The sequence below is a fragment of the Trachemys scripta genome, chromosome 1 (genome assembly GCF_013100865.1).
Source record: "Trachemys scripta elegans isolate TJP31775 chromosome 1, CAS_Tse_1.0, whole genome shotgun sequence".
NCBI lineage: Eukaryota > Metazoa > Chordata > Testudines > Emydidae > Trachemys > Trachemys scripta.
In genome coordinates this window covers 27319913-27346835 of record NC_048298.1, presented here as the reverse complement: position 1 = coordinate 27346835, position 26923 = coordinate 27319913, and the positions used below count along the sequence as shown (strand labels likewise).

General features: G+C 47.3%; 1 protein-coding gene across 3 annotated transcripts in view; it reads right to left on the bottom strand.

The window, feature by feature from the left end:
* Positions 1 to 26923, bottom strand: part of DUS4L (dihydrouridine synthase 4 like) — a 75344-nt gene that overhangs the window by 34708 nt on the left and 13713 nt on the right. Inside the window, exons 1-2 of one of the 3 annotated variants that reach the window (XM_034766718.1) lie at positions 7980 to 8137; positions 7243 to 7350 (exon numbers count right to left, since the gene is read on the bottom strand). In XM_034766718.1, the coding sequence (XP_034622609.1) occupies positions 7243 to 7334 (92 nt within the window). In that variant the 5' untranslated portion in view covers positions 7335 to 7350; positions 7980 to 8137. Of the gene's footprint in view, positions 1 to 7242; positions 7351 to 7879; positions 8138 to 26923 lie in introns of those variants that run through there. The other 2 variants (XM_034766727.1, XM_034766737.1) reach the window with 2 other exon arrangements.

Genomic DNA, 26923 nt, shown 5'->3' with positions numbered 1-26923 from the left:
TGCCTTTTGTAAAATCTACTGTAGTGAGGTATTTGGGAGCTCCTAAATGTTGCAACAGCTCATCCACTTGTGGCATAGGGTATGTTGTCTTGATATGGTGGTGTATTAGTCAATTCTATCTGGGTGCAGTGGAGAATACATTGCAGAAGGCCTCACGGAGATGTAAAACCCAGGCTCTTTGTTTAGGAGACTGGCACCCATCTGTACTTGTGCAGGCTCTTGGTGAATGGGTGTTTGAAACCCCAGTTTGGGTTCTGGTAGGTGAGAAGAATTAAACATCCCGTCCCTGGTTTTCCAAGGCTTCCACAGGTTCACATGGGAAATACTGTTTTTTTCCCCTTCCTGCCAGGCAGGCAGACTTTGTTGTCCACAAGGTCAACTGAAAAACCACTTCAAAAGGCACTTGCCATCTGGCTAGCACTATGGATTCCATACTAAGGAGTAGCAAAAGTACTCATTATCCAGGTTGGAAGGTCAGGAGGCATGCACCCTGGTTATGTTTGTTCTTGCAAGCTCCCCCTCTCCCCCCTGACAGGTTTTCACAAGCAAAAACTCCCAGACTCTAGGCACTCCCTGACACGGAGAACATACTGGGCCATATCATCTGGCCATGCTGTTCCCAGCTCTCATATAGAAGGTCTAATATTCCTCGAGGCTGTCACCCATATAAACAGATCAAAGGGAGAGAATGCAGTGGAACCTTCCAGTTACCTCCCTTATGACAAACAAGAAGGGAAGAAGTAATTGGTCCCAATGCTTGGGATCAGAGGATAGAAATTGTTTTTTAGCATCACTTTAAGGATTTTGTTGAATCTCTCAACTAATCCATCTGTTTGTTGATGGCAGACATAAGTCTTTGGAGACTTGATCTTCAATAAGGAGCATAACTCCTGCATTAACTGGGATGTGAAGTTGGTCCCTTGATTGGTTAGTATTTTGGGGGGGCATCCTTGCTCAAAGTTCCATGGCAACTGCTGTTGCTTTTGTGTAGTCTAGTGGGGATGGCCAGGATCACAAGCAAGTGTTCATATCCCACCACACTTTTCTCTAGGAGGTCTACAATATCAGTCTTGATTTGCCTTAAGGGAGTTTTGATCGGGGGAATGAGATCAAAGGGGCCTTTGGGATGCTCTTTGGGGTAGTTAATTGGTACTATGGACAAGAGGCCCAGTATTCTCTGAGCTAATGGTGGTCACTGGTCCAGCAGGAATGAGTCAATACAGAGACTGGGAGAAAACCTTGTCCAAAGTGCCCAGCAGATAGGATGTCATGAGCTAGCTGTAGGAGTGCCCAGTTGTATAACGGAGGTACCAATAACTGGGTCTTTACCTCCTCAGTCTGTTTATTGCATTCAACTTGCTAGAGGCATACTTCACAGATTATGAAATGGGACCACTGCCTCGGACATCAAAATTTCATCATTCATAGCAGGAATTTGATCGTAAGCCCTACTCAGTGTAGGATTCCCCCTGTCCCCCATTCACAGACTAAATCTGCATCACGAGTCAAGGCTTCCAATTCTGGCAACAGTCATCCACTGGCTACTGCTTGTTTGCATCCTGGATGGGTGTCCAGTGGGCTTCAAACTCCGCTCCTAGAGATCCTCTGCTTCTCTAACTCAACCAGTCCTACCAGTCCAGAACCAATCCCAGGTGTTGAGACTGTGTCAGTGGTTGCGGTCTCTGGTTTTCCTATCTTGTGGATAATTTCCCGAAAGTACCACCAATCCCAGCCAGTGGCAGACCAGCGTTGAGGATATAGCCACCGGGAGGGTATGTCGACCCATAGTCTTCTGGAGTAGGCCGTCACATCCCCATATATGCACTGGAGGAAGATGGTTGGGGTAAAAGGGACTCCAGGTGAGACTAAGGGAATCTGTACCAAGTTCTGGCCACATCCTGAGTCCAACAGACCTCGCACTTTTGTCCTCCTGATCCGTTATTTTGGTGAGTCCTTACTTCTATGCTATTCTCTGCTGTCCATACCTTGGCATACTCTTACTCCAAAAGGGGGCATTCTCTTGGGTTCCTAGCTGCCCACACAAGAAACAGGTTGGCATGCTATGGTGTGAGCTCATTCTCTTGATCAAAGTCAACCCTGCCTGTTGTAGGGGTCTGGCATTTAAATCCGTACTTAGTTTCAGTAGCTGGGACAGGTACCAACTGCTCTGGTTAAGTTTTGTCCAGTCCGTTCCTCGCCTGTCGCTGTGAATTGCTCAGAGTTGGGGTGAGGAGGTGTCATCTCAACTGAAAGGGAGCATACTTGACATCTTCTGCTGATCAGGGACATCTCCTGCCTGGGCTTCACATCAGACTGGTTAGCTTTCTAGCCCCAGAATGTCCTTCCCCCAAATCCCTGGAGGTTCCTCAGCAGCCATCAAGTTTTCCTTCACCTCAGTTAAAGACCCTGGGTGGTCCCCCAGTGGGGATTATTCATATGAATTGCTCAACCAGTATTAACTTGTCCACTTGAGCTCCAATTTGCTCCTCTGGCTGCAACCACCGCCAGCAAATGGCCCTTCAATTTCTGAGCCATCCCCTGTGGCCATGCTCCCCGCAGATATGTTTCTGACTGGAAGCAGCAGCTCTCTCTCTCTTCACTAATATAGAAAAAGTCCATCATGGCAGCCTTAACCAGTGTATAATTCGGTGCAGCCACTGGGTCAAGCTCTTGGTAGTCTGCCTGTGCTGGGCAGGGTCCAATGCTCTGGAGGCATTGGGAGGCCACTGCCATCTGCTCTAAAGTGGACATCACAGAATCTTTCTTGACATCAGGACCCATTTCAGTCAACTTCATATGTAACAGTGGCAGCACTGGCCCTGGGCTCACAGCCAACTGCTGGACTCCCGGCTGCCCCATCAGTCACTATTGTACTAGGTTTTGTTGCAGGTCTTCTGCTTAGTCACCATCTCTAATAGCAGCTGATGTTGTTGGCTCATCTGCAGCTGTTGCTGGGCACCCAACTGTTGCAATAACTGCTGAAGGAGCTGTTGTTACTGAGTTGCCTGTTGTTGCTGGCTCTCCCTCAGCCACCTGCACCACTGCTCTGGATCCATGCTGCTTGGGTTCTCTATCTCTCACGTGCATGGGCTTTCAATCTCCCCCAGTTTACCCTTGTGTCAGATTTAGGAAGTGAATGCCCACATTCTCCACCATGTCATAGATTGTATTTCTAAGACATCCCTTTGGGGTGAGGGTGGGCACCTCTCTTGTCCCAGACATCCTTCTCTGGCTGTAGGCATTGATGTACTGCCTATTTGGAGTGTGAGGTGGAGCCCTCTGGCTGTTAGTCTCAGGCTAGGTCTACACTACCCGCCTGAATTGGCGGGTAGAAATCGACCTCTCAGGGATCGATTTATCGCGTCCCATTGGAACGCGACAATCGATCCCCGAATCGACGCTCTTACTCCACCAGCGGAGGTGGGAGTAAGCGCCATCGACAGGAAGCCGCAGAGGTCGATTTTGCCGCCGTCCCTACAGCGGGGTAAGTCAGCTGCAATACATCGAATTCAGCTACGCTATTCACATAGCTGAATTTGCGTATCTTAAATCGACCCCCCCACCCCGTAGTGTAGATGTAGCCTTAGGGAGGCAGCTTCCCCTTCCTTCTGGGCATAATAGCAATCTCTGCAAAGGGAGCTGGATTCCTAACCTTGAGTGCATTAGGGGCCCAGGCCGCATGCTCTGTGATTTGATGTAAAATAGACAGACAGACAGACAGACAGACAGATAGATAGATGAAGTAAAGATGGTCCTTCCACCTCTCCAGAGGTCCAAGCAGCTGAAGCTCTTTAGCAGCTCTGCTGGTAAGCAGTCCCTGCTCCAAGGGGTTTGGGTGATCGGTGTTCCCATTGTGTTTCTCTAAGAGTGCCATCCTGTACTGTGTTTGGCTCCTCCCTTTGAAGGAGCTCCTCTGCAGGTTTGAGGGGCCTCACAGGGGCACTGGCTTTGGGCTGACTGTGCCCACAGGATCTCTTTAACCCCTTCCTCACTGGCCTCCCACCACTGCATAGTACTGGCAACTCTATACCTGACAATTTCTTAATCACCTAAGCAACGAATTTGACCTTTTCCCCTCCAAAAAGTTTCAGAGAGGAGAAAATAAAACTATCTTCAGCGAGTCTTCCAAGCCTAAGGATAAACATCCCTCTTTTCTTTCATTCATCCTCAAAGCCTTACCCAAAAGACATTGAATTCAGTTCCTGTCTGAGCCAGAATGATGAAAGTCACTTCTTTTCCCATACGTGGAGCATGTTGCCTTCACAATATTTCCAAGGCTCAAACCTCCCTGCTAGCAAAGGTTTGTGCCCAAATATCTCAATCTCTGGTACCCTGCAACCTGCTAAAAAGCCTACTCACACAATGTGATCGGTGACAAATATATTTAGAAATAAATATAGCTGTCTGAAATGGTACCATTATCAGAACAAGCACAGGACATGCAGTTGTTTTCCAGAACTCAGGCAGTAATGACAATACTTCTGTTGGCAGACGTGATGCCACAGGACCCACCCATGCTAAAGGAGAAACACCTATCTGGCTAATGAACACAGTGTAAATCCAAACTGAACAAGATCTAAAGTTGTGCATGGGTGGGTGGAAGCTAAATGAGGCACAGATCTATCAAAGTTTTGGGAGACCCCCTCAAGGAGGATTCTTACTTCTACCTCAAGCTTCCACCTCGCTCAGAGAAAAGCTCTTCCCTACTAGCCCAGCCCCTCGCATCCCTATAAAGAAACTCTTCCTCCCAGCCCCCTAGAATAGATTCCTTTTCCCTACAACTCCCAAGTCTTTGATCTTCCTGCCAAATTATACAGTTCGGCTCACTCCAGCCACTAGGCAGCCACTCAGCAGCAATCCAATCACCTGTCCAGCATGCTTCCATTTGTACTGTCTCGTACTTCACTGCTTTGTCTCAGGGAGTAATCTGTGAGGCCTGACTCTCATAGATTCTGCTTCAGGGCCTGCTCCAAAGCTGACTGAAGCCAATGAGAGCCTTTCCATTGACTTCAGTGGACTGTGGAACAGGCCCTTAATCAGCTCTTGGAGTTGTGAAGAAATAGGGATTTAGGAGTCATCTCTTCCTTTAGGCAGAAGAAAAGGAAGTTAGAATGCTCAGGGACTGGGCAAGAAACCCCTGGATGGCTGTGGCTACATACTCAGGGCAGCAAGTGAAAAAATTAATTGTATTGTATAACTACAGTTACTATAATTTCAGGAAGTGCAATTCAGATCAAAATGAAGATATCACATTGGATCTACAGTATCTCTCTCTCTAAAATCGTAAGGGGGGCATTCCGATACAACGTCAAAGGGAATACAAAACCTTACACTAGCTATAAATCCTAAAATAAATGTCACAACTCTAATTGCATGAATGGTGCCACTAGAATTAATCTTATTTTGACAATTCTAAATTTGATTTGACATTAGAATAAAAAAATTAATCTAAATATATTTTATGCCAACCCATAACATTTCCACTTGTAAGGTCTACCATAGGTTGAGAACCATTTCAGCATTCCAACCTAGTGGAGATCAGGTATAGTGTCAATTCTCCATGCTAGATGTTCAGAGGGTGTGGGGGAAATGGGATGTCCCATTTCACTCTGAAGTATCAACTATGAGTGGATGTATACACAGCAGCAACAACAGATGCCGTGTGGAAGTGTTGTTAAGCAGGTGGGGGAGTGGCTCTCTAAAGAGCTGAACTTTTTTAATACAGAAACTAACAATAAGATGACAAGTGCAAACCCCAGAAAGTAGTTGAGTATTTTAAGAATAGGACAGGAAAAGTCATGCTCCTGCTCAGGTTACTATAAGAAGGCCAGAGATTAATTAGTGGGAAAAGTTACCTTCTTCATTCTGATGATGTGAGCTGGGGTCTAAGGCCGCAGAAAAGAAAACACATTTCATAGAAGATTATGTTATAATCTGATGCAATAGTAAGTTTTCTACAAAACGTTAAGGTTTAATCCTCTAGCAACATTTTTGGAGCTAATAGGGCTCTCCCACACAGGGGAAAATATAAATTTACATGATCAAAGGTAAGCAGCGGTATGAGAGAAAGTTGTTTTAAGAAAATTAGGTAAGGAAGGAGGTACTTTGCATAAAGAGAGTGGCTGGTTTACTTCCCTTTCAGCTTCTCCCCTTACTAAAGGTTGGGGGAAATTAGTTTTAAAACACTTGTATATTGGCCTGTTTCTGGGACTAACACCAATTTCTTTGGTTCTCATATAAGCTTATAGGCGCCTCTCTTACTGCTCTGTTAAATTCCATACATCAAGCAGGAGAATTCTTTACTTTTGGAAGAATCGTCACAAATTGCACCTAGTCAACACTGAAAAGCAGGAGTGCTTTATATTTCCTTCCATTCCCAATGCCTGGTGCAAGGTAGCACCAAGGAAAATAGCTACTGATTCACCTCTGATTTTTCAGATTCCTCTGAAAAGAGGCTGCTGCCTATTTATCCACTAATAACTTTGTTGCTTTTTTCATATGGAGTCCTGTGGCACCTTCTAGACTAACAGAGATATTGGAGCATAACCTTTTGTGGGTGAATACCCACTTCATCAGATGAAACACCCACGAAAGCTTATGCTCCAATAAGTCTGTTAGTCTAGAAGGTGCCACAGGACTCTGTCGCTTTTTACAGTTCCAGACTAACACAGCTACCCCTCTGATACTTAGTATGAAAAAAAACATACATTCTCCTCTAAACTGAGCATTCAGAAAATAAAATTAAATGGACTGACTTTCCTCTTATTGAAACAGAGAGTGAGAGAGGAGGGGGCACACTAGAATTATGACTATAAATAAATAATTATTAGCAACTGGTGTGGAAAAAACAGTTCTGGCCATGATTTTCAAAAATAGATGCCTAAAGTTAAGCTCCTTGGTGTGGGATTAGGCACCTAAATAAGCGGCCTGATGTTCAAGAGTGTTAAGCATAGAGTGACCAGACAGCAAGTGTGAAAAACTGGGACGGGGGTGGAGGGGTAATAGGTGTCTATAGAAGAAAATTACCCAAATATCAGGACTGTCCCTATAAAACAGGGACATCTGGTAACCCTAGTTAAGCACCAAGTAGCTCCTATTGAATTCAGTTCTCAACCAGCCCCAAATGTGGAAATGAAAATATACCTGAACCTCAACGTTAGGTGTGTTACAACAGCAATATGTAAATAAAAACCTTATAAGATGTCTTAACACAAGGCCATTTAGTGTACAGTGGATCCCTACCTTAGTGGAGAAATAAACGGTACACAGAGCAGTAAAATCACTCCTATTTCAGTATACAGAAAGGTTGCAACTGCTGTCCACTGAAAAGTCATCTTCTCCCTAGACGGCCTGCAGGGGAGGACAGAGCAGTCACTGCAAGTTGGCTTTGAGGCACGCAGGATAAATCCCGCAATGAGCAGAGCTCAGGCTGAGCCAAGCTTCTCCATTTCAAGTTAAAGCGGATATTTAAGGCCCAAACGCTCCCCCCATCCCCGGGAGGGGCCTCAAGTTGGGTGACTGGGTAAAGGACGAGGATTTTAAGTAACTTAGCCGAGAAAGCGCGCAAGCCTCCCCCTCCCCTTCTGAGGAGCTCGGGCGGCCTCGAGGCTGCACGAACAGCCTCCCGTCCCGCCAGGGCACTGGATTGCGGGCAGCCGCCCAGCGCGCCGCGCTACGAGGGGAATAACGCCCGGGCACTGCTGGCGGCTCCTTCATCTCGGGGGTCGGCTGAGACCCCCCCCCCAGTTCCCAAGACAACGCTACTGCACAGGGATCCCCCCACCCCTTCCCCGGCGCGGAGGCCAACGCCTCTGCCAAGCGCCAGGAAACGCCGCCGCTACCGGCCTGGGCTAGCTCCGGAGCAAGGAGCTCGGCTCACCCGGGGGAAGCGGGGCCTGCCCAGGCTGCTGGGATGTGCGGCCGAGGCAGGGCGGGGGGCCGGCATGGAGCGAGGAGGTGTCAGGCTCTCACTGACTCACACGGAACAAAATCCTCCCTCGCGCCTCGGGGCAGCCGCGGAAACCTGCTCCAGCCCCCCGAGCGTGAGGCGGCCGGGCCTGACTGAGGCGGGGCTGACTAGCGACGCCTTGGCCTCCGCACCCGCTGACTGACGCCTGAGGCGGACAGCCGGGCTCGGTCACAGCCTCCCCGCCCAATGGGAGGCTGGGGCGGGACTGTGGGCGGGGCCCCTAGGGCTGAGGGAGTCGGGGGCAGCGATGCATAAGGGGAGGCGCCTCCTTCTGCCCAATGAGCGAGCTTTGGGCGGGGCCGGGAGCACAACGGAGTTCTGCCCCCCCAATGTACATGGAGCCACCTTACCCCTGCCGTGACTGGCCCTGGTTACCTTCCCAAGTCCCTGCTGGCTCTGCCCTCCCGCAGATTCTGGCTTTTCTCCCGCCTCCAGACCCCTGTTGTCTCTGGCCACTGACAGCAGCAGTCGCTGGGTCTGGCAAAAGAGGCCGCTGCTGCTGCATGCCCAAGTCAGGATCCCTTCCCACCTTTACTTCTACGGTTGCCAACCCTCCAGGATTGGCCTGGAGTCTCCCAGAATCGATATAGTTTTCCTGGTGACTATTTAAAGCAATCCAGAAGATTTGAATAGGATATTTTAAGAAAATGGCATTATATCATGGTGGGGAGGGGATCTTCTGGAATAGCTTCAGTCAGAGGTGTCAAGCCTATTTACCTCTGGCTCTTCCAAAATTGGCTCCTCCAGGAGGACCCCACCCCATAGGAACTCCAGAGGATGGGATGGGGGCAGAACAATAATACTGAGCATGTTTAAAGCATGTTCACAGCACTGTAGACATAGGCGCTGTTAAAGTTGCCGAACGTTTCCCCTTACATGACCCTGTTTACAGTTGCAGATAACTGTGCCAATCTTTAACCATTTGGGCTGGAATTTCTCATGTTGGGTCCTCCCCACAACCATTTCAGATTTGGGGACAACTTATACCTTCAAGTCAGTGGCACTGCTATGGGTACCCGCATGGCCTCACAGTATGCCAACATTTTTATGGGTGACTTAGAACAGTGCTCTCGTCCCCTAGCGCCCCTACTCTACTTGCGCTACATTGATGATATCTTCATCATATGGACCCACAGAAAGGAGGCCCTTGAGGAATTCCACCTGGATTTCAACAATTTCCACCCCACCATCAACCTCAGAGATCCACTTCCTGGACACTACAGTGCAAATAAGTGATGGTCACATAAACACCACCCTATACCGGAAACCTACTGACCGCTATACTTACCTACATGCCTCCAGCTTCCATCCGGGACACATCACACGATCCATTGTCTACAGCCAAGCTCTAAGATACAATCGAATTTGCTCCAATCCCTCAGACAGAGACAAACACCTACAAGATCTTTATCAAGCATTCTTAAAACTACAATACCCACTGGGGAAGTGAGGAAACAGATTGACAGAGCAAGACGGGTACCCAGAAATCACCTACTACAGGACAGGCCCAAGAAGGAAAATAACAGAACACCACTGGCCATCACATACAGCCCCCAGTTAAAACCCCTCCAGCACATTATCAACGATCTACAACCTATCCTGGAAAATTATCCTTCACTCTCACACACCTTGGGAGGCAGGCCAGTCCTCGCTTACAGAGAACCCCCCAAACTGAAGCAGATACTCACCAGCAGTTGAGATACACACCACACCACAGAAACACCAACCCAGGAACCAATCCCTGTAGCAAACCTCGTTGCCTACTCTGTCCCCATATCTACTCTAGCGACACCATCAGAGGACCCAACCACATCAGCCACACCATCAAGGGCTCATTCACCTGCACATCCACTAATGTTATATACGCCATCATGTGCCAGCAATGCCCCTCTGCCATGTACATTGGCCAAACCAGCCAGTCCCTCCGCAAAAGAATAAATGGACACAAATTGGACATCAGGAATGGTAACATACATAAGCCAGCAAGTGAACACTTCAACCTCCCTGGTCATTCTGTTACAGATTTAAAAGTCACTATCATTGAACAAAAAGCTTCAGAAACAGACTTCAAAGAGAAACTGCAGAACTAAAATTCATTTGCAAATTCAACACCATTAATCTGGGCTTGAATAGGGACTGGGAGTGGCTGGCTTATTACACAAGCAGCTTTGCCTCTCCTGGAATTGACACCTCCTCATCTATTATTGGGAGTGGACTACATCCACCCTGATTGAATTGGCCCTGTCAACAGGTTCTCCACTTGTGAGGTACTCCCTACTCTTCATGTGTCATTATATAATGCCTGCATCTGTAACTTTCACTCCATGCATCTGAAGAAGTGAGGTTTTTTACCCACAAAATCTTATGCCCAAATAAATCTGTTAGTCTTTATGGTGCCACCGGACTCCTTGTTGTTTTCATGCTGGGTGTCCGTCTCAGGCTAATTTTTTTTAATGTCACCCAAAATCATTCAACTGTTTTTAGAAATGAGACTAGGTAATATACATTGTTTTGCTCTTGTTAAATTCTTGAGACATTTTATTTGAAATGCTCTGATGCCCCAGCAGGGACTTGAAGTTTGGCGGAGGAAAGGGGTGGCCTTTGTGTCAGGACCAGGCCTTTGGCAGGAGTCCTGTGGAGTATACAGCATGGGATCATGTAATTAAAGACTACCAGAATACATATGCACAAGAGGGCTCAATTAAGGTTGCACAGATAACCTTAATTCTGGCATTCCCTAACTTTTGAGTGTTTGGCTTTCCACTCGTAATAATGTCCTTTTAATGTAGTTTTTTGTGTGTAATTAAGCCTTATAAATATTCTCACCATTTTACATACAAAGAAACAGAGACAGAAAAGTGCCTTGACACTGAGCCACAGATACAGCCAAGATTAGAACTAGGACTTTTTGCCTCCCACCCAGTCCTCTCCAAATAGCAGGACAGTAGCTTAAAGAGTACCAGAGGTATTTACTCACTGCCTGGCAACACGAGGAGCTTCCTGCAGTGAGGGTAGCAACATGGTATCTGTCACTGGCACCTGCTGATCTTTAGATCTCAGGTAAAATGAAGTCAGCCTAAAAACTACATTGAATTTGATTCTAAGATATTCAGTGTGGTGGGTCTTCTTTTATTTGCTCTCTCTGTGATACCTTGCCCACTGGTGATGCTATATAAATACACAATATTCAAATTAGGGAAAAGTATAATATAGCATTGATGTTGGAATTTGGTTTTGTTTTCTTTTTTACTCTGATCAATTGATTTATTTGGAATAATATGACCCAGCATAAAACATTTTTTTTAATTTATTGTTATTCATGTAGTATTGCAGCATAGTGATCATAGCAGGTTATATGTATATTCCTACTCTTAAGTGCCTGCCATCTAAGCTTCTGATCTTCTTAGCATATGTGCAATGTGCCTCAGGTGGCACATGAGCAGGATTCATCATGCAATACATTCTGTATGGGCAGAAGTCAACCCACATATACCATCTGGCAAGAGCAGAGGACCATGTAACTAACCTTCAACCACTGAAGTTAATGTAGGGTTGTCAGGCGTCCAGTTTTGGACCAGAACCTCTGGTCGAAAAGAGACCCTGGTGGCTCTGGTCAGCACCGCTAACCGGGCATTTAAAAGTCCGGTCAGCAACGCAGCGGGGCTAAGGCAGGCTCCCTTGGTTCTCGAGAAGTGGCCGGCATATCTGGCTCCTAGGCACAGGGGTGGCAAGGGAGGCTCCGTGCTGTAAGGTGTTATTGGTGTATAGTTATACCTTTGTTATGTATTATAATTAATGTTGCTGTAATTCAAAATGGAGTCTAAGAATTCAAGATGGTGCATGTGGTAGGAAGGGTTTGAACTCCATCTTGGTATCCTTTCTTCATGGCATTTTCCCGCCAAAACTCTGTTTCCTGTCAGAACTTGAGGGACTGAGAGCTGGCTGGAACCGGTTGGGGGCAGTGTCTGTCAGAGTGTGCCTCAGGAATTCGCGCCACAGAGAGCATATAAGGAACTGTTAGCGATGACATGCTGCCGTCCACCATCGAGGCAACCACATCCAGTTTCTTTGTGCGGCATCGGAACAAGACCATCGGATCAAGAGCATTGGATCAAGACTTCGGCTACTAACACCTGCCAAGGACTTTGATACTTACCTGATTCCTGTATTCTACCAAAAGATCCAGTGAAGGCTTTGCCATTAGCCCAGATCTGTTGATCTCCTGCTTTGGCGGTAGAGAGCCAGATCCTCCGATGTTCCTGAGATTCTGAGACAGCCCATCAGTTGCCAGTGTCCTCCATCTGCAGTAGAAGAGAGACAGTAATTGTTTTTTGGGCACTTAATAGTTTAACCAAGGGACGGTTTAAGGGTCTGGGCTTTATGCTCCTTGCTGAAATCTATTCTTAGGTATTTGTAGTGATCCCATTAGTGAATCTTCCCCCTGTTGTAACTTTCCCTTAATAAATCTTCTTTCTGTTTAAGGTTATTTTGACGGGTTTGGTCACAGAAACCCCCTTGGGACTGTCACCTGATGTGCTGAGACTACCTCTGAGCCCGTTTCCTCTGCCAGCTTGGGACTTCAGAACCCTGTCTTGTTGAGCCAGATATGCTAATCTGTTGCAACACAAACCCAGGGTCTGACCTACACCCCCAAAGCTGCAGACTTAACTGAAAATGGCTTAGCAAGTGCTCCTGTCTCTAGCACCCAGATACCCAGCTTCCAATGGGATCCAAACCCCAAATAAATCCATTTTACTCTGTATAAAGCTTATACAGGGTAAACTCTTAAATTGTCCGCCCTCTATAACACTGATAGAGAAATATGCACAGTTTTTTGCTCCCCCAGGTATTAATTATTTACTCTGGGTTCAATAATAAACAAAAGTGATTTTATTAAGTATAAAAAGTAGGATTTAAGTGGTTCCAAGTAATAACAGACAGAACTAAGGAAGTTACCAAGTAAAATAAAACCAAACACGTCTAAGCCTTATACATTAAGAAACTGATTATAGATGAAATCTCCCCCCCAGAGATTTTCCAATAAGCTTCTTTCACAGACTGGACTCCTTCCTAGTCTAGGTCCAGCAATCACTCACACCCCCGTAGTTACTGTCCTTTGTTCCAGTTTCTTTCAGGCATCTCTTTGGGGATGGAGAGGCTATCTCTTAAGCCAGCTGAAGACAAAATGGAGAGGCATCCAGGGCCTTTTATATTCTCTCTCTTGTGGGTGGAAACCCCTTTGTTCTTCTGTGCAGAGTCACAGCAACAAGATGGAGTTTGTAGCCACCTAGGCAAGTCACATGTCCATGAATGATTCAGGCCGATGCCATTATTTACATGTTAGTTTGAACATTCCCAGGAAAGCTCAGATGTGGATTGGCATCTCTCAAAGTCCATTGTCAGTTAAGTGTTTCTTGATTGGGCACTTACTTGAGAATAGTCCTTTCTCAAGAAGCTAACCAAATGCTTCACTGAGGCTATTTAGAATCAAACACATTGAGATACAAGTACATAGCCAATATTCGTAACTTCAAATACAAAAATGATACACACATACAGACAGCATAATCATAACCAGCAAACTACAACCTTTCCGTAGACACCCCACTTGACCTCCTCTGTACAAGACCTGGTGCAACCATAGGACTCTGGTTGCAACAATGATCTATACAGTCACAGTTCATGTCTATAACGTCACAGTTATATTCTGTCTGTCCTTTATTTCAATGCAACACGGGCGGGAGGCACACAGATTTCTAACTCTCCCAGTTGATAGATGCTGGTAGGAGTCGAACCTGTAATTTATATGTCACCTCCTTATTATTCTGTAATAGAGATTTTGGGGTAAGAGCATGCTGCCCCTTCCCTGAGCGCCAGTTTTGCTGCTCCCATTGGCCTGAAACCATGGCGAATGGGAGCTGCAGAGGCAGCGCCTGCGGACAGGGGAAGCACAAAGAGCTGCTTGGCCGCCCCTGCGCCTAGGGGCCACAAGGACATGTCAGCCACTTCCGGGAACCGCTGGAGGTAAGCGCCACCCGGAGTATGCAACCTTCACCCACTCCCGCACCCCAACCCCTTGCCCTCACCCCCTCCTACACCCCAAATCTCTTATCCCCAGCCCCACCCCAGAGCCCGCATCCCCCAGCTGGAGCCCTCACCCCCTCCCACACCCCAACCCCCTGCTCCAGCCCTGCGCCCCCTCACACACCCAAACTACCTCCCAGAGCATGCAGCCCCCCTGCACTCTGAACCCCTCGGTCCCAGCCCAGAGCCCCAAACTCCTCATCCCTGGCCCCACCCCAGAGCCCCGCACCCCCATCTGGGGCCCTCACCCCCTCCCTCACCACAACCCCCAGCCCGGAGTCCCCTCCCTCCCAGAGCCCGCACCTCCTCCTTCACTCCAAACCCTTTGGCGCCAGCCCGGAGCCCCCCTTGCACCCCAAGCCCCTCATCCCTGGCCTCACACCAGAGCCCACACCTCCAGCTGGAGCCCTTACCCTTTCCACACCCCAACCGTCTGACCCAGCCCAGTGAAAGTGAGCGAGGGTGAGGGAGAGTGAGCGATGGAGGTGGGGGGGTGGAGTGAGCAGAGGCGGGGCCTTGGAGAAGAGGCAGGGCAAGAGCAGGGCCTTGGGGCAGGGGCAGGGCAAGGGTGTTCAGTTTTCTGCAGTCAGAAAGTTGGCAACCCTAAGTTAATGGCAAAACTTCCATTGACTGTAGTGTTGGAGAACTGGGCCCAATCAAGAACCCTTAAATTACTATTGGTATCAGCTAATGCCTCAATTGCACATGCTACTTTCTGTAGGTAAACTCTGAGCCTACATGGAGCCCAACTGATTTAAATTAGGCTCTGCATAGGCACAGATGTCTGGGATTGGAGAACTCAAAGCCCCATACAGACGATGCTTACCATTTTAGGTTCAGGCCCTAAGTTAGTAACACCCAGCTGCATATGCAGGTAATGAATATTAAAATAATCCCAATATGGGGCAAGCATTCCATGTCTACCACAGGGGTGCTGGAACAATTTTTATAATGGGGGTGCTGAGAGCCATTGAACCAAACTGTAAACCCCATATATAATGGAAACCACTTCAAGCCAGGGCGCGGGACAGCAACCCCAGCACCTCTAGTTCCAGCACCTATGGCAGGGGTGGGCAAACTTTTTGGCCTGAGGGCCACATCTGGGTATGGAAATTGTATGGCGGGCCATGAATGTTCAAGAAATTGGGGGTTGGGTGTGTGTGTGTGGGGGGGTGAGGGCTCCAGCTGGGGGTGCGGCAGAGGTGAAAGTAAGCTGGTACGGGCCAGTATGGCGTACCAGCAAGAGCCAGTATGCCGTGCCAGACCCGACCAGCTTCCCCACGCTGGTGAGTTAAAGGGCCCGGGGCTCCCTGCAGTGGCTGGAGCGCAGGGCAGGGCCTTTTAAATCGCCTCCCGAGCCCCAGGGTAGTGGCACCCCCTCCGCGGCAGCTCCCCACCACCCCGGCCCAGGGAGCCGTGCGGCAGCTCCCCACCCCAGCTCACCTCTGCTCCACCTCCTTCCCGAGCACACCGCCCCCACTCTAATTCTCCTCCTCTCCCAGGCTTGCGGTGCCAAACAGCTGATTGGTGCCGCAAGCCTGGGAGGCAGGAGAGTGGAGGTGCCGCTGCGCTGGGAGAGGGAGTCTGAGCTGCATGTGTCAGCGCGCCGCTGGCAGCCCAGCCCAGGAACGCTGTAAAAAAAAAAATTAGGGGCACCGCTTTTGGCGCCCCCAAATCTTGGCGCCCTAGGCAACCGCCTAGTTTGCCTTAATGGTAGCACCGGCCCTGGCTTGAGCCCTGCTGCTGCTACCCCGGGGCTCAGGCATACCGGTAAGTCCTTTAACTTACTTTCACCGCTAGGGTGCGGGCTCTGGGGTGGGGCTGAGGATGAGGGGTTTGGGGTGCAGGAGGGTGCTCCGGGCTGGGCCTGAGGAGCTTGGAAGGTGGTAGGGGGATCAGGGATTGGACAGGGGGTTGGGATGCGGGGGAGGGGGCTCTGGGCTGGGGCTGAGTGTGGAAGGGGGCTCTGCTCTTGGGCAGGGGTTGGAGTGTGTGGGAGGGTGAGGGCTCTGGCTGGGGGTGCAGGCTGTGGGGTGGGACTGGGAATGAGATATTTGGGGTACAGGAGGGTGTTCCGGGCTGGGCCTGAGGGGTTCGGAGGGTGGGAAGGGGATCAGGGCTGCGGCATGGGGTTGGGGCAGAGAAGGAGGTCAGGGGTGCAGGCTCTGGTGTGTGCTTACCTCAAGCAGCTCTCGGAAGCAGGCCGTAGTTTGCCCACCCCTGATTTATGGTCTACCATGGATTAAATGAACAGTCTCCCAATGTTAAAAGAAGCCTAATTAATTATGTTAAGTAATCACAGCTAATAATCCTCCCTTTTTGACTCTCTGAACTCAGCAGGCCTGCTCATGATGAGTATATAAAACAAAGAGTTACAGAACTCAGCAATTAAAGATAAGTAGTGGGCGGTTGAGTACAAAATTTAATTAGTGAAACTTCCAAGAAGGGTATAAACAGTAACACTGTTTCTATTGAACTCAATAGTTTTACCATTTATTTCAATGGAAAACAGGATCCATCTGTGACACCCTAGTACCCCATATTCACCACTGTCATATAATTATATATTTTGTACAAAGTATGCCTTGTGAGGTATCATTCTAAATGTCTTGCTCTACTAAACATTAATATCTCATAGGTTTGTATGTGCTATCGTTGTCTGTGAAGTTATGAAGTTTTGCTATGTATGTGTGACGATCCCCTCTGGAGTTATCTGGACTGGTGATCTGCTAGGTCACTCCAATCCTTGACTCTGGGAGCCAGCCTTACCCTGCTCTGCTGTGAGAACCCCCACTCCTGGGTTTTTCACACCTGAGCTCTCTGGTCTCAGACAAATAGGGTGATCAGACAGCAAGTGTGAAAAATTGGGACGGGGGTGGGGAGTAATATGAGCCTATATAAGAAAAAGACCCAAAAATTGGGACTGTCCCTATAAAATTGGGATATCTGGTCACCCTACAGACAAAACCCCAGGAACCTCTGTCTTGCAGTGGCCGTTATGCCCGCTGGACACTGCAAGCTTATATGAGTTCGTCAATTTAACAAATAAATTGATATGTACCAGGCTTGTTATCCCAAGGGGAGTCTCTGACATGCTTCAAATCAAATGCACTGCTTCAGGTAGAATAAACAAACAGATTTATTAACTATAAAGATAGATTTTAAGTGATTATAAATCAAAACATAACAAGTCAGATTTGGTCAAATGAAATAAAAACAAAACACATTCTAAGCTAATATTAACACTTTCAGTGCCCTTACAAACTTAGACACTTCTCACCACAGGCTGGTTGCTCTTTAGCCAGGCTTTCCCCTTTGATCAGCGCTTCAGTCGCTTGGTGTGGTATCTGTAGATGTAGATGGAAGAGAGAGGAAGAACATGGCAAATGTCTCTCCCTTTTATCATGTCCTTTCTTCCCTCTTGGCTTTGTCCCCACCCCCTCATTCAGAATCAGGTGAGCATTACCTCATTGCAGTTCCATACTGACCAAAGGAAGGAGGGTGACTCCCTTGAGAGTCTGAGGCCTTGGCTACACTTGCAGCTGTACAGCGCTGTGAGTTAAACCTGTCTTCGTACAGCTGAGTAGGGAAAGCGCTGCAGTCTGTCCACATTGACAGCTGCCAGCGCTCTGTCGTGGCCACATTTGCGGCAATTGCAGCGCCATTGGGAGCGGTGCATTACACTGCTCTACAGCCAAAATGCTTCTGAAATAAATGTAGTCAAACTTTACTAATTCTGGGTCACTGAGAACGAAAATGATGCTTAAAATTGTTGATTGTCTCTAGTTTTCAAGATATGCTATTGGGTCAGTATATACCACCCTTGACATGGGAATGGCGGAGGATAAGTGAGTTATAAAGGGAAGGGATCTCAATTTAAACCAGAAAGACTAAAATACATCTTTGACTGGATCTGTGAATAAATCTATGACTGGGTTTGGACAGTACTTGCTTTTTAGGCAAAACAATGAATGATGCAATCTGAAGCTGGTATTGCGTCATACATGATATGAATTGCATCGTGTTATTCCTAGAAGTCATGGATGATGCAATCATAACGAAGCTTACATCACTCTGCTGAACAAATTGCCCTAGATCAGCTCTAGAAATCATACAGTGTCGTCCTCTCTTATTTGTCAGTGTTTGATTTTGCAAAGGGACACATTTCTGTTTAGCCAAAATGAGCAGAGATGCCTCATACTTGTGTGAACAGTGCAGATAACTTCTGCTATGTTTGTGGTGAAGTGACTTTTGCATCACAAAAGCGCAGTATAACCACTATGGTTAAGAAAGCCTATCACCTTTATTTTGGGTGCAAAATTGGAGATCAGGACAAGAGGTGAGCCCCACACATATGCTGCAACACTTGTGCAACCAATCTTCGCCAGTGGTTGAACAGGAAAAGGAAATCTATGCCTTTTGCAGTTCCAGTGATTTGGAGAGAGCCAACAGATCATACCAGCAATTGTTACTTCTGCATGGTGCCTCCAGTTGGGAAAGGTGTGTCAAAGAAGAAAAAGTGGACTGTGCATTATCCAAACATTCCATCAGCTATACGCCCAGTACCCTACAGAGAAGGACTGCCAGTTCCTGATGCACCAGAATCATTCTCACTTGAGTCAGACGAGGAAGAGGATGAAACTTCTGGTCCTGAACCATCAATGTCACAGGACCCACATTTTCTCCCATCCTCCTCCTCTGAACCACACCTCATAACACAAGGTGAACTGAATGACCTTGTCAGGGATTTGGAACTACCCAAGAGTAAGGCAGAGCTGTTGGGCTCCAGACTACAGCAGTGGAATCTCCTGGCAGGTGATGTTAGGGTTTCCATGTTCCGTGACCGTCAAAAGGATCTTGTCCCATTCTTCTTCATGGAAGGTGATCTTGTAGCCTGCAACAACATTGATGGTGTGATGGCAGCCCTCAACATCGTTCACGATCCAGATGAGTGGAGACTGTTCATTGATTCATCGAAGACGAGTCTTAAAGCTGTTTTACTGCATAATGGCAATGTTTTGCCATCAATTCCAGTTGGTCATGCAGTCCATATGAAGGAAACCTATGACAACATGAAACAACTTTTGAGGTGCATAAACTATGACCAACATCAGTGGCAGCTTTGTGGTGATTTGAAGGTTGTTGCTCTCTTGCTTGGTCTGCAGACTGGATACACAAAGTACTGCTGTTTTCTCTGCGAATGGGATAGTCGTGCAAGAGATTCCCACTACATCAAGAAAGATTGGCCACTCCGACAGTCATTGGAGCCTGGGAGGAAAAGTGTTCAGCATCCACCACCTGTTGAATCAAGGAAGATTTTGTTACCACCCTTACACATCAAGCTGGGTCTGATGAAGAACTATGTCAAGGCCATTGACAAAACACAAGCAGCTTTCAAGTACCTCCGTGGAAAATTTCCAAGGTTAAGTGAAGCTAAGATAAAGGAAGGTGTCTTTGTTGGTCCTCAGATTCGTGAACTTCTTCTAGATGATGCATTTGACCATGCACTGCGTGGCAAGGAAAAGACGGCACGGAAAGCCTTCCAGTTAGTGGCAATACATTTTCTTGGAAACAACAAGGCAGACAACTACAGGTTGTTGGTGGAAAACCTCCTCAAGGCATACAAAAGCCTTGGTTGCAACATGTCACTAAAGATACATTTTTCGCACTCTCATCTAGATTTTTTTCCACCAAACTGCGGAGCAGTGAGCGACGAGCACGGCGAGCGATTTCACCAGGACATTGCAACAGTGGAGAAACGCTATCAGGGCAAATGGAGCCCATCAATGCTTGCAGACTATTGCTGGACAGTGACAAGAGATGCTCTATTTAATGAATACAAGAGACAAGCCAAGAAGCACCGAATAGACACTGAATAGGACTAAACTATGTACATAATAGTTTTTTGCCTTTTGTTTCGTAATAAATTTTATTTATATAACCCTTTTGCTGATTTTTAAAGTGTTACATAAACAGGACAGGTGAAATATTATCATGTAAAGCAACCATAAACACATGAAAAGACCTAGGTTTACAATTTATGATTAAAACTCTACTATCTACACAATATACATAGACATAAAATGTAAAAACTTAAATATCTTAGAAACAGTAGCCAATCAGTTGTTTTAGTTGTCATATTTGAATTCAGCACATCAAAATACATAATAAATAGCACATTTTATCTCTGAAGCAGACAACTTCTCAAAAATTGTAGACCAGTGTTATGGGCAGCTATCCCACAGAGCACCTCTTCCTATTCTGGCGCCGTGGGTTGTGGGAAGGGGGTGTGGGTGCAGGGGATTCTGGGTCCTATCCCAAGGCCCCGTGATGCATTGCTTTGCATCCCAGAAATCCCTTTGTTTCCCCGTCCACCTTTGGCGCCATCTTTCAACGGTTTCTGTGCAGCGCGATCTGTCTGCGGGAAATGGAGTCCGACATATGCTGACGAGTCTCACCAGCACGTCACATTTGGCTGTCAAACTATTCCTTAAGATACAAAGTGACAGTGAGAGTGAGGGCGAGGAGTCCGACGATGCTATCGAGCCGCGTAACGCGTACGACACGAAATTGCTTGTGGCATTCACGGACATGCTCAGCACCGTGGAACGCCACTTTTGGGCTCGGGAAACAAGCACTGAGTGGTGGGATCACATCGTCATGGAAGTCTGGGATGACAAGCAGTGGCTGCAGAACTTTCGGATGAGAAAAGCCACTTTCATGGGACTATTTGAGGAGCTCGCCCCCAACCTGCGGCGCAAGCACATGAGATTGAGAGCTGCCCTGCCAGTGGAGAAGCGGGTGGCTAGTGCAATCTGGAAGCTGGCAACTCCAGACAGCTACCGGTCGGTCACAAACCAGTTTGGAGTGGGAAAGTCGACCATTGGAATCATGTTGATGCAAGTTTGCAAGGCCATTAATCGCATCCTACTCAGAAGAACCATGAGTCTGGGTAACATGGAGGACATAGTGGATGGCTTTGCACAAATGGGTTTCCCTAACTGTGGAGGGGCGATAGATGGGACGCACATTCCTATTCTGGCACCACCCCACCTAGCATCCGAGTACGTTAATTGGAAGGGGTATTTCTCTATGGTTCTCCAGGCGCTTGTGGATCACCATGGGCGTTTCATTGACATTAACAAAGGCTGGCCAGGAAAGGTGCATGACGCACGCATCTTTCGGAACACTTGGCTGTTCAGGAAGCTGCAGGCTGGGACTTTTTTCCCAGAGCGGAAGATCATGGTAGGGGAAGTTGAAATGCCCATTGTGATCCTTGGAGATCCCACTTACCCGTTAATGCCGTGGCTCACGAAACCCTACACAGGGAGCCTTGACAGCAGCAAGGAACGCTTCAACTACAGGCTGAGCCGGTGCTGAATGACTGTGGAGTGTGCCTTGGGCCGTTTAAAGGGCCGCTGGCGATCTCTGTATGGGAAGCTGGACTTGTCCGAACACAGCATCCCCGGGGTTATATCCGCGTGCTGTACCCTCCCTAATATTTGTGAAGGGAAGGGTGAAATCTTCACTCAGACATGGACCTCCGAGGTTGAACACCTGGAGGCTGAATTTGCACAGCCAGAGAGCAGGGCTATTACAGGGGCCCAGCGCGGGTCTGCAAGGATTAGGGATGCCTTGAGGGAGCAATTTGAGGCTGAAAACCAGCAGTGATATCTGGTGCCCTGCACGGGAGTGAAGTGCAGTAGTTCCAATCTTTAGGAATCAGTGTTTGCTAAGCAGACTTGCAGTGCCTGTTTATTTCCTGGGCTAAGGAATCTTTTACTTTATGCAATAATAAAGAATGTTTTCAAAGCCAAAAAATCCATTTATTGAAAAGAAAATCCATTTAATGAAAAGAAAATTTATTTATTGAAAAGAAACACAACTGCTTGGGAATCAGAAAGGGCAAGGGGGTGGATTGGGGAACAGTACAATCACAGATTCGCGTATGTCCTGTCTGGTGTGCTGTGCAGTCAGTGCTGCATTTCAGGATAGCTATACTGCATAGTGATGGGGGTTGAGTGCAGAGGGTAAAGGTCGTGGTTTTCAGGGCTGGGTGGTGAAGATACTGGTGTTGGAGGCAGCTGGTGGCGTGAAGGACTCAGAAGTTGGGGAAAGTGGGTTGGAGGTAACAGTGGGGCACAAGGGAAAGAGTTTTGTGACAAGGGCTGGGGGGGGCATTTGCGTTTGCGGTACTGCTCCTTCTGCATGGCTACGAACTCCTGGATAGCGTCTGCTTGGCGCTCCAGGATGCTTATGAGCCTATCAGTGCTTTGCTGCCAGTGCTCCGTGCTTTGCTGCCGGTGCGCTGCGTTTTCCTGGCGGATCCTGCTTTCTCTCTCCCTCCAGTTCTGTGCTTTTTCATTCTCTTTAATAGATTGCCGCATCACTTCTTGCAGCATGTCTTCTTTGGTTTTTCGCGGTCTCTTCCTGAGTCTTTGCAGTCTCTGAGCAGGCGATAAGAGGGACAGCTGAGGTCTCAAGGTTGTTGCAGCTGTATAGGCAAAATGCAACATTTAACAGAGGCAGCATTGTTTATACCAGACAGAGCAATGATTTCTCCTGCACTTAAGGAGCGCACACACAGGGTCTACACAATAGCATAATTTTCCCGTCCCAAACAGAGCACACATAACCCACAGGAGCCTCAAAATGGTGAGTAAGGGGGACTGATTGTTTCAGGGCTGTACTGTCCTCGGGGTTTCTGTGCCTTGGGGAGAGCCAACAGCTGCAAGGGGCACCTACACTGAACACTGTCCCAACATTTTCCACAGGAGTTCGTCCTGGATATCTTGCTGCTGAGGGTGACCTGGGAAGCAAGGGAGGGTCTTCTACTACAATGCGGCTTCCGCCCTAGCCCATATGCAGCTTGCCTGTGTGCAGCAATGGTCCCCTCGCGGCACAGTGGTGCGGACACGTTAGCCTGGCTGGGACAAGGACCACGGTGGCTCTCCCGATAAACCTGCGCAAGTGCATTGCACACGTTCTGGATGAGACATTCGAAGAGATTACCGAGGCCGATTACCGTGATGTGATAAACCACATGAATGCACTATTCCGCATCCAGGCATGCATGCCTAACCCTCCTCTCCCAAAGAGCCCGTACCAAAAAAATTCCTTCCTGAAAAAAAACCCACTTACTGGGAACCTGCTCTTCTGTTTGTCCTCCACCAAGTACCGGCCACTGCGACTGGCTACCTTCCTCCTGGCTCGAGAAGAGCTCCTGGCTGCATGCCTCTAGGGATTCTGGGGTGCTTCCATCCGCCCCACTACCCTCACTCCCATTTTCCTCCTCCTCCCACCCCGGCTCTGAAGTGTCCATGGTGGTGCTCGGAGTGGAGGTGGGGTTAACCTCAAGTATCGCATCTAGCTCTTTGTAGAATCAGCAGGTCGCGGGGGGAGCACCCGAGTGGCCATTTGCGTCGCGGGCTTTGCGGTAGGGCACTCCGCAGCTCCTTCACTTTAATCCTGCACTGCAGAGCGTCCTGGTCATGGCCCCTTTCCATCATGTCCTTTGATACCTTCCTGCAGGTATCGTAATTCCTACGGCTGGGGCGCAGCTGGGACTGGACAGCTTCCTCACCCCAAAAACTGATGAGGTCCAGCAACTCGCCATTGCTCCATGCTGGGGCTCGCTTGGCGCATGGAGGCATGGTCACCTGGAAAGATTTGCTGATAGCACTCCACGCCACGCCTGGCTGAGCAAACAGGAAGGGGATTTTTAAAATTCCCAGGGAATTTTAAGGGAGGGTCACATGATTGGTTACCTGAGGGCAGGGCAGTAAAGTTTGAACTGATGACCAGAGTGGCTAGAACAGGCATTGTGGGATACTGCCAAATACTTCTGGAGGCCAGTCACAATGCATTGGGTGGCCACACTGGCGCCGCAGCACTGCAGCGGCGGCGCAATACATGGTATTCCTCTCGGAGAAGTGGAGTACATGCAGTGCTGCAGCCACGGAGATACAGTGCCGTAAGTGCCTTGCCAGTGTAGACAGGGAGTGAGTTACAGCGCTGGGGGAGGCTTTACAGCGCTGTAACTCGCAAGTGTAGCCAAGGCCTAACAGAGTCTTTTGTTGCTGGCTAGGCCAGCGTCCTTTGTTCCTGTGAGGCTGGGCTGGGTTTGTCCAATACCTGCCCTGATGAGGTGTGAACTGCCTCTCTGCTCTTGGAGAGTTTTTGCCTGGGGTTATTTTAAGCCATGAGGATACATTTTCAGCCTCATAACAACATATATGAAATTATAACCTATAACATCACGATTACTATCAGTGCATCATAAGTCTTCTGAAGATACCCGACATGACAAACTTTGCATGGGATACCACACAATCATTTTACAAGGATGAACATGGGGGTGCTGGGTGTTCCCCCCAGGTACAGAATGTCACAATGTGTTACTGAAATATGTTAAGTTGTAAACACCTACAGTGAGCTGGGGGTACTTTGGCTGTAGCCTCTCTATTGTTGGTTCATGCACTGGTTAGCCAGAGCCTGCATGTTATTGCAGTTGGGTGTGTCGCTGCCCATGTGAATGCTGGTGGGAGTGTAGGACCAGGAGCTGTGTACAGCTTGTCACAGCAGCACAGTGTGAGAGGGAACCCAGGCTGGTGAGTCAGAGGGCTGTGGTACCCAAGTTCCAGGTTGCATCCTGGGGGGACTTGCCACACCATCCAAAAGTTTTTTTCAGTTAATCTAAATTCTGAGATTTTCCTCTTCATTATTTATAGATCTTTCACTGATGTCACTTGATATGTATGGAAGGCAGATCAGCTTTGGATCCATTTAGCAGATCTCACCAGCAGACTGTTACCCTAAGTTTATTTTTAACATATGACAAATGTGTAGAGTGAGCAAAACAAATAAACAAAAACCCAAAGACAACCATTCTGGAGCACGTGGGAGCACCTCTTAAATGGAACAGATCTCATTCTCTCAAGTATTGCAGGACTTCAACAATTGACTTCTTGTTAAATCATCCTCAGATTTGTCTCTTTTGCTGACAATATAAATGTTGAATGCTACTGACAGAAAAACTCAAAATTGTAAACTGTCTTTATTTCAATAAATAAACCTACATAATGCTATTGTAATGTCTCAGCAGTGGCACATACTTTATTAAAACTAAAGAATGACTCTCTTTTCTGCTGCCATATTTTAAGTGTCTCACATTACAAACATTTATTCCAAAATAAAACTTGGGGTTGGGGGAACCAGAACACCACCCCAATCAGGTCCAATCACTTACAAAATTATTACATATATGATTCAGACAATTAGAAAATATTTTTATATTTACCAGTAATTATATTGATACTTCCAGAGGTATGAAAGTCAACAAACTTCTAATTCATTATAATTTACCACTCACTGGCATGAATTTCTGTATAAACATATGTCATATGAAACATGATTTTTGTTCAAAATCTTCATTACATTGGACTCAAATTTGTACCAGGTGCAGAATGTTACTACCTTGTCCTAATTTTCACTACCTTTTGCTTATGAAAAAAACAGTGCGTAGTGACAATCATGCTTGGGTGAACAAAAGACAAGATTGTTAAAACCTGGCTGAGAGAACCAGGTTTAAATTTTTTTTTTTTGGTGTAATTCAGAAGAAAGACTGCTTCTTACTCGCACCGATTTTATCCTATTTCTATGTGACAGGGTGCTGGGTATGAACTGCTGAGCTAGTCCTCTGTCACGCCAGCTCCAATTACAGGAGGTAGATTGGAGCTGGCTAGAGAAACCTGTGCCTAATTGGCAAAGGGGAAACAGCTGTCAGCCTAACTAGCCTGGGGCTGCATAAACACCTCAGAGGAAAGAAGCCAAGGGGACAGACGGAAAGGGGGAAGTCAGAGAGTGGAAGGAGAGTAGGAGTGGCTTGGTTGTAGAAATTGAGTCCTTAAGGCTGAAACCCCCAAGCTGTGTGTGGTGCGATTGCATGCTGTAAATAAACTGCACCGGTGATTGCTAAGCCACAAGGTCTCTGAATGGTTTTTAGAGCAGAGCAGAGGCAGGAGCAAAGGGGGCCCTGCTATACCCGGTTACATTCTGTCATGTCATTATTATACACTATACAGGAACATATATTATTAGGAGTGTTGTTGTAGCCTTGTTGATCCCAGGATATTAGCGAAACAAGGTGTATGAAATAATATATTGGACCAACTTCTGTTGGTGAAAGAGACAAGCTTTTGAGCTTACACAGAGTTCTTCTGGTCATCTGTCCAGCAAATGAATATATTATCAATATATCTCAGGTATATCATTGATTTTGTAGTGCATTTGTCCAGAAATTCTTCCTTAAGGTAGTCATGAAAAGGTTGATGTATTGGGGAGCCATCCCAGTACTCATGGCTGTTCCCATGGTTTGGGTAAATTATTTGTTGTTGAATGTAAAATTGTTGAATGTAAAATTGTTATGGGTGAGGATTAAATGGTTGAGTTTGGTGATGTGTTTGGGGTGGGTGAACACTTTTCACAAAATAATCACTCCGTAACTGACTTCTCTGTCCTCATCCTCAAAGGAAACCTGCACAACACTTTCAAAAGACAAGCTTGGGAACTTAAATTCATAACTGCTAGACACCAAAAATCATGTACAGTAACTCCTCGCTTAACGTTGTAGTTACATTCCTGAAAAATGCGACTTTAAGTTAAATGCCATTAAGTAAATCCAATTTACCCATAAGAATTAAATGTAAATGGGGGGGGGGGTTATACTGTACACAGCAATGACGATTGTGAAGCTTGGTTGAGGTGGTGAAGTCAGAGGGTGGGATATTTCTCAAGGAATACCTTACTGCTAAATGATGAACTAGTACTCCGCTGAGCCCTCAAGGGTTAACACATTGTTGTTAATGTAGC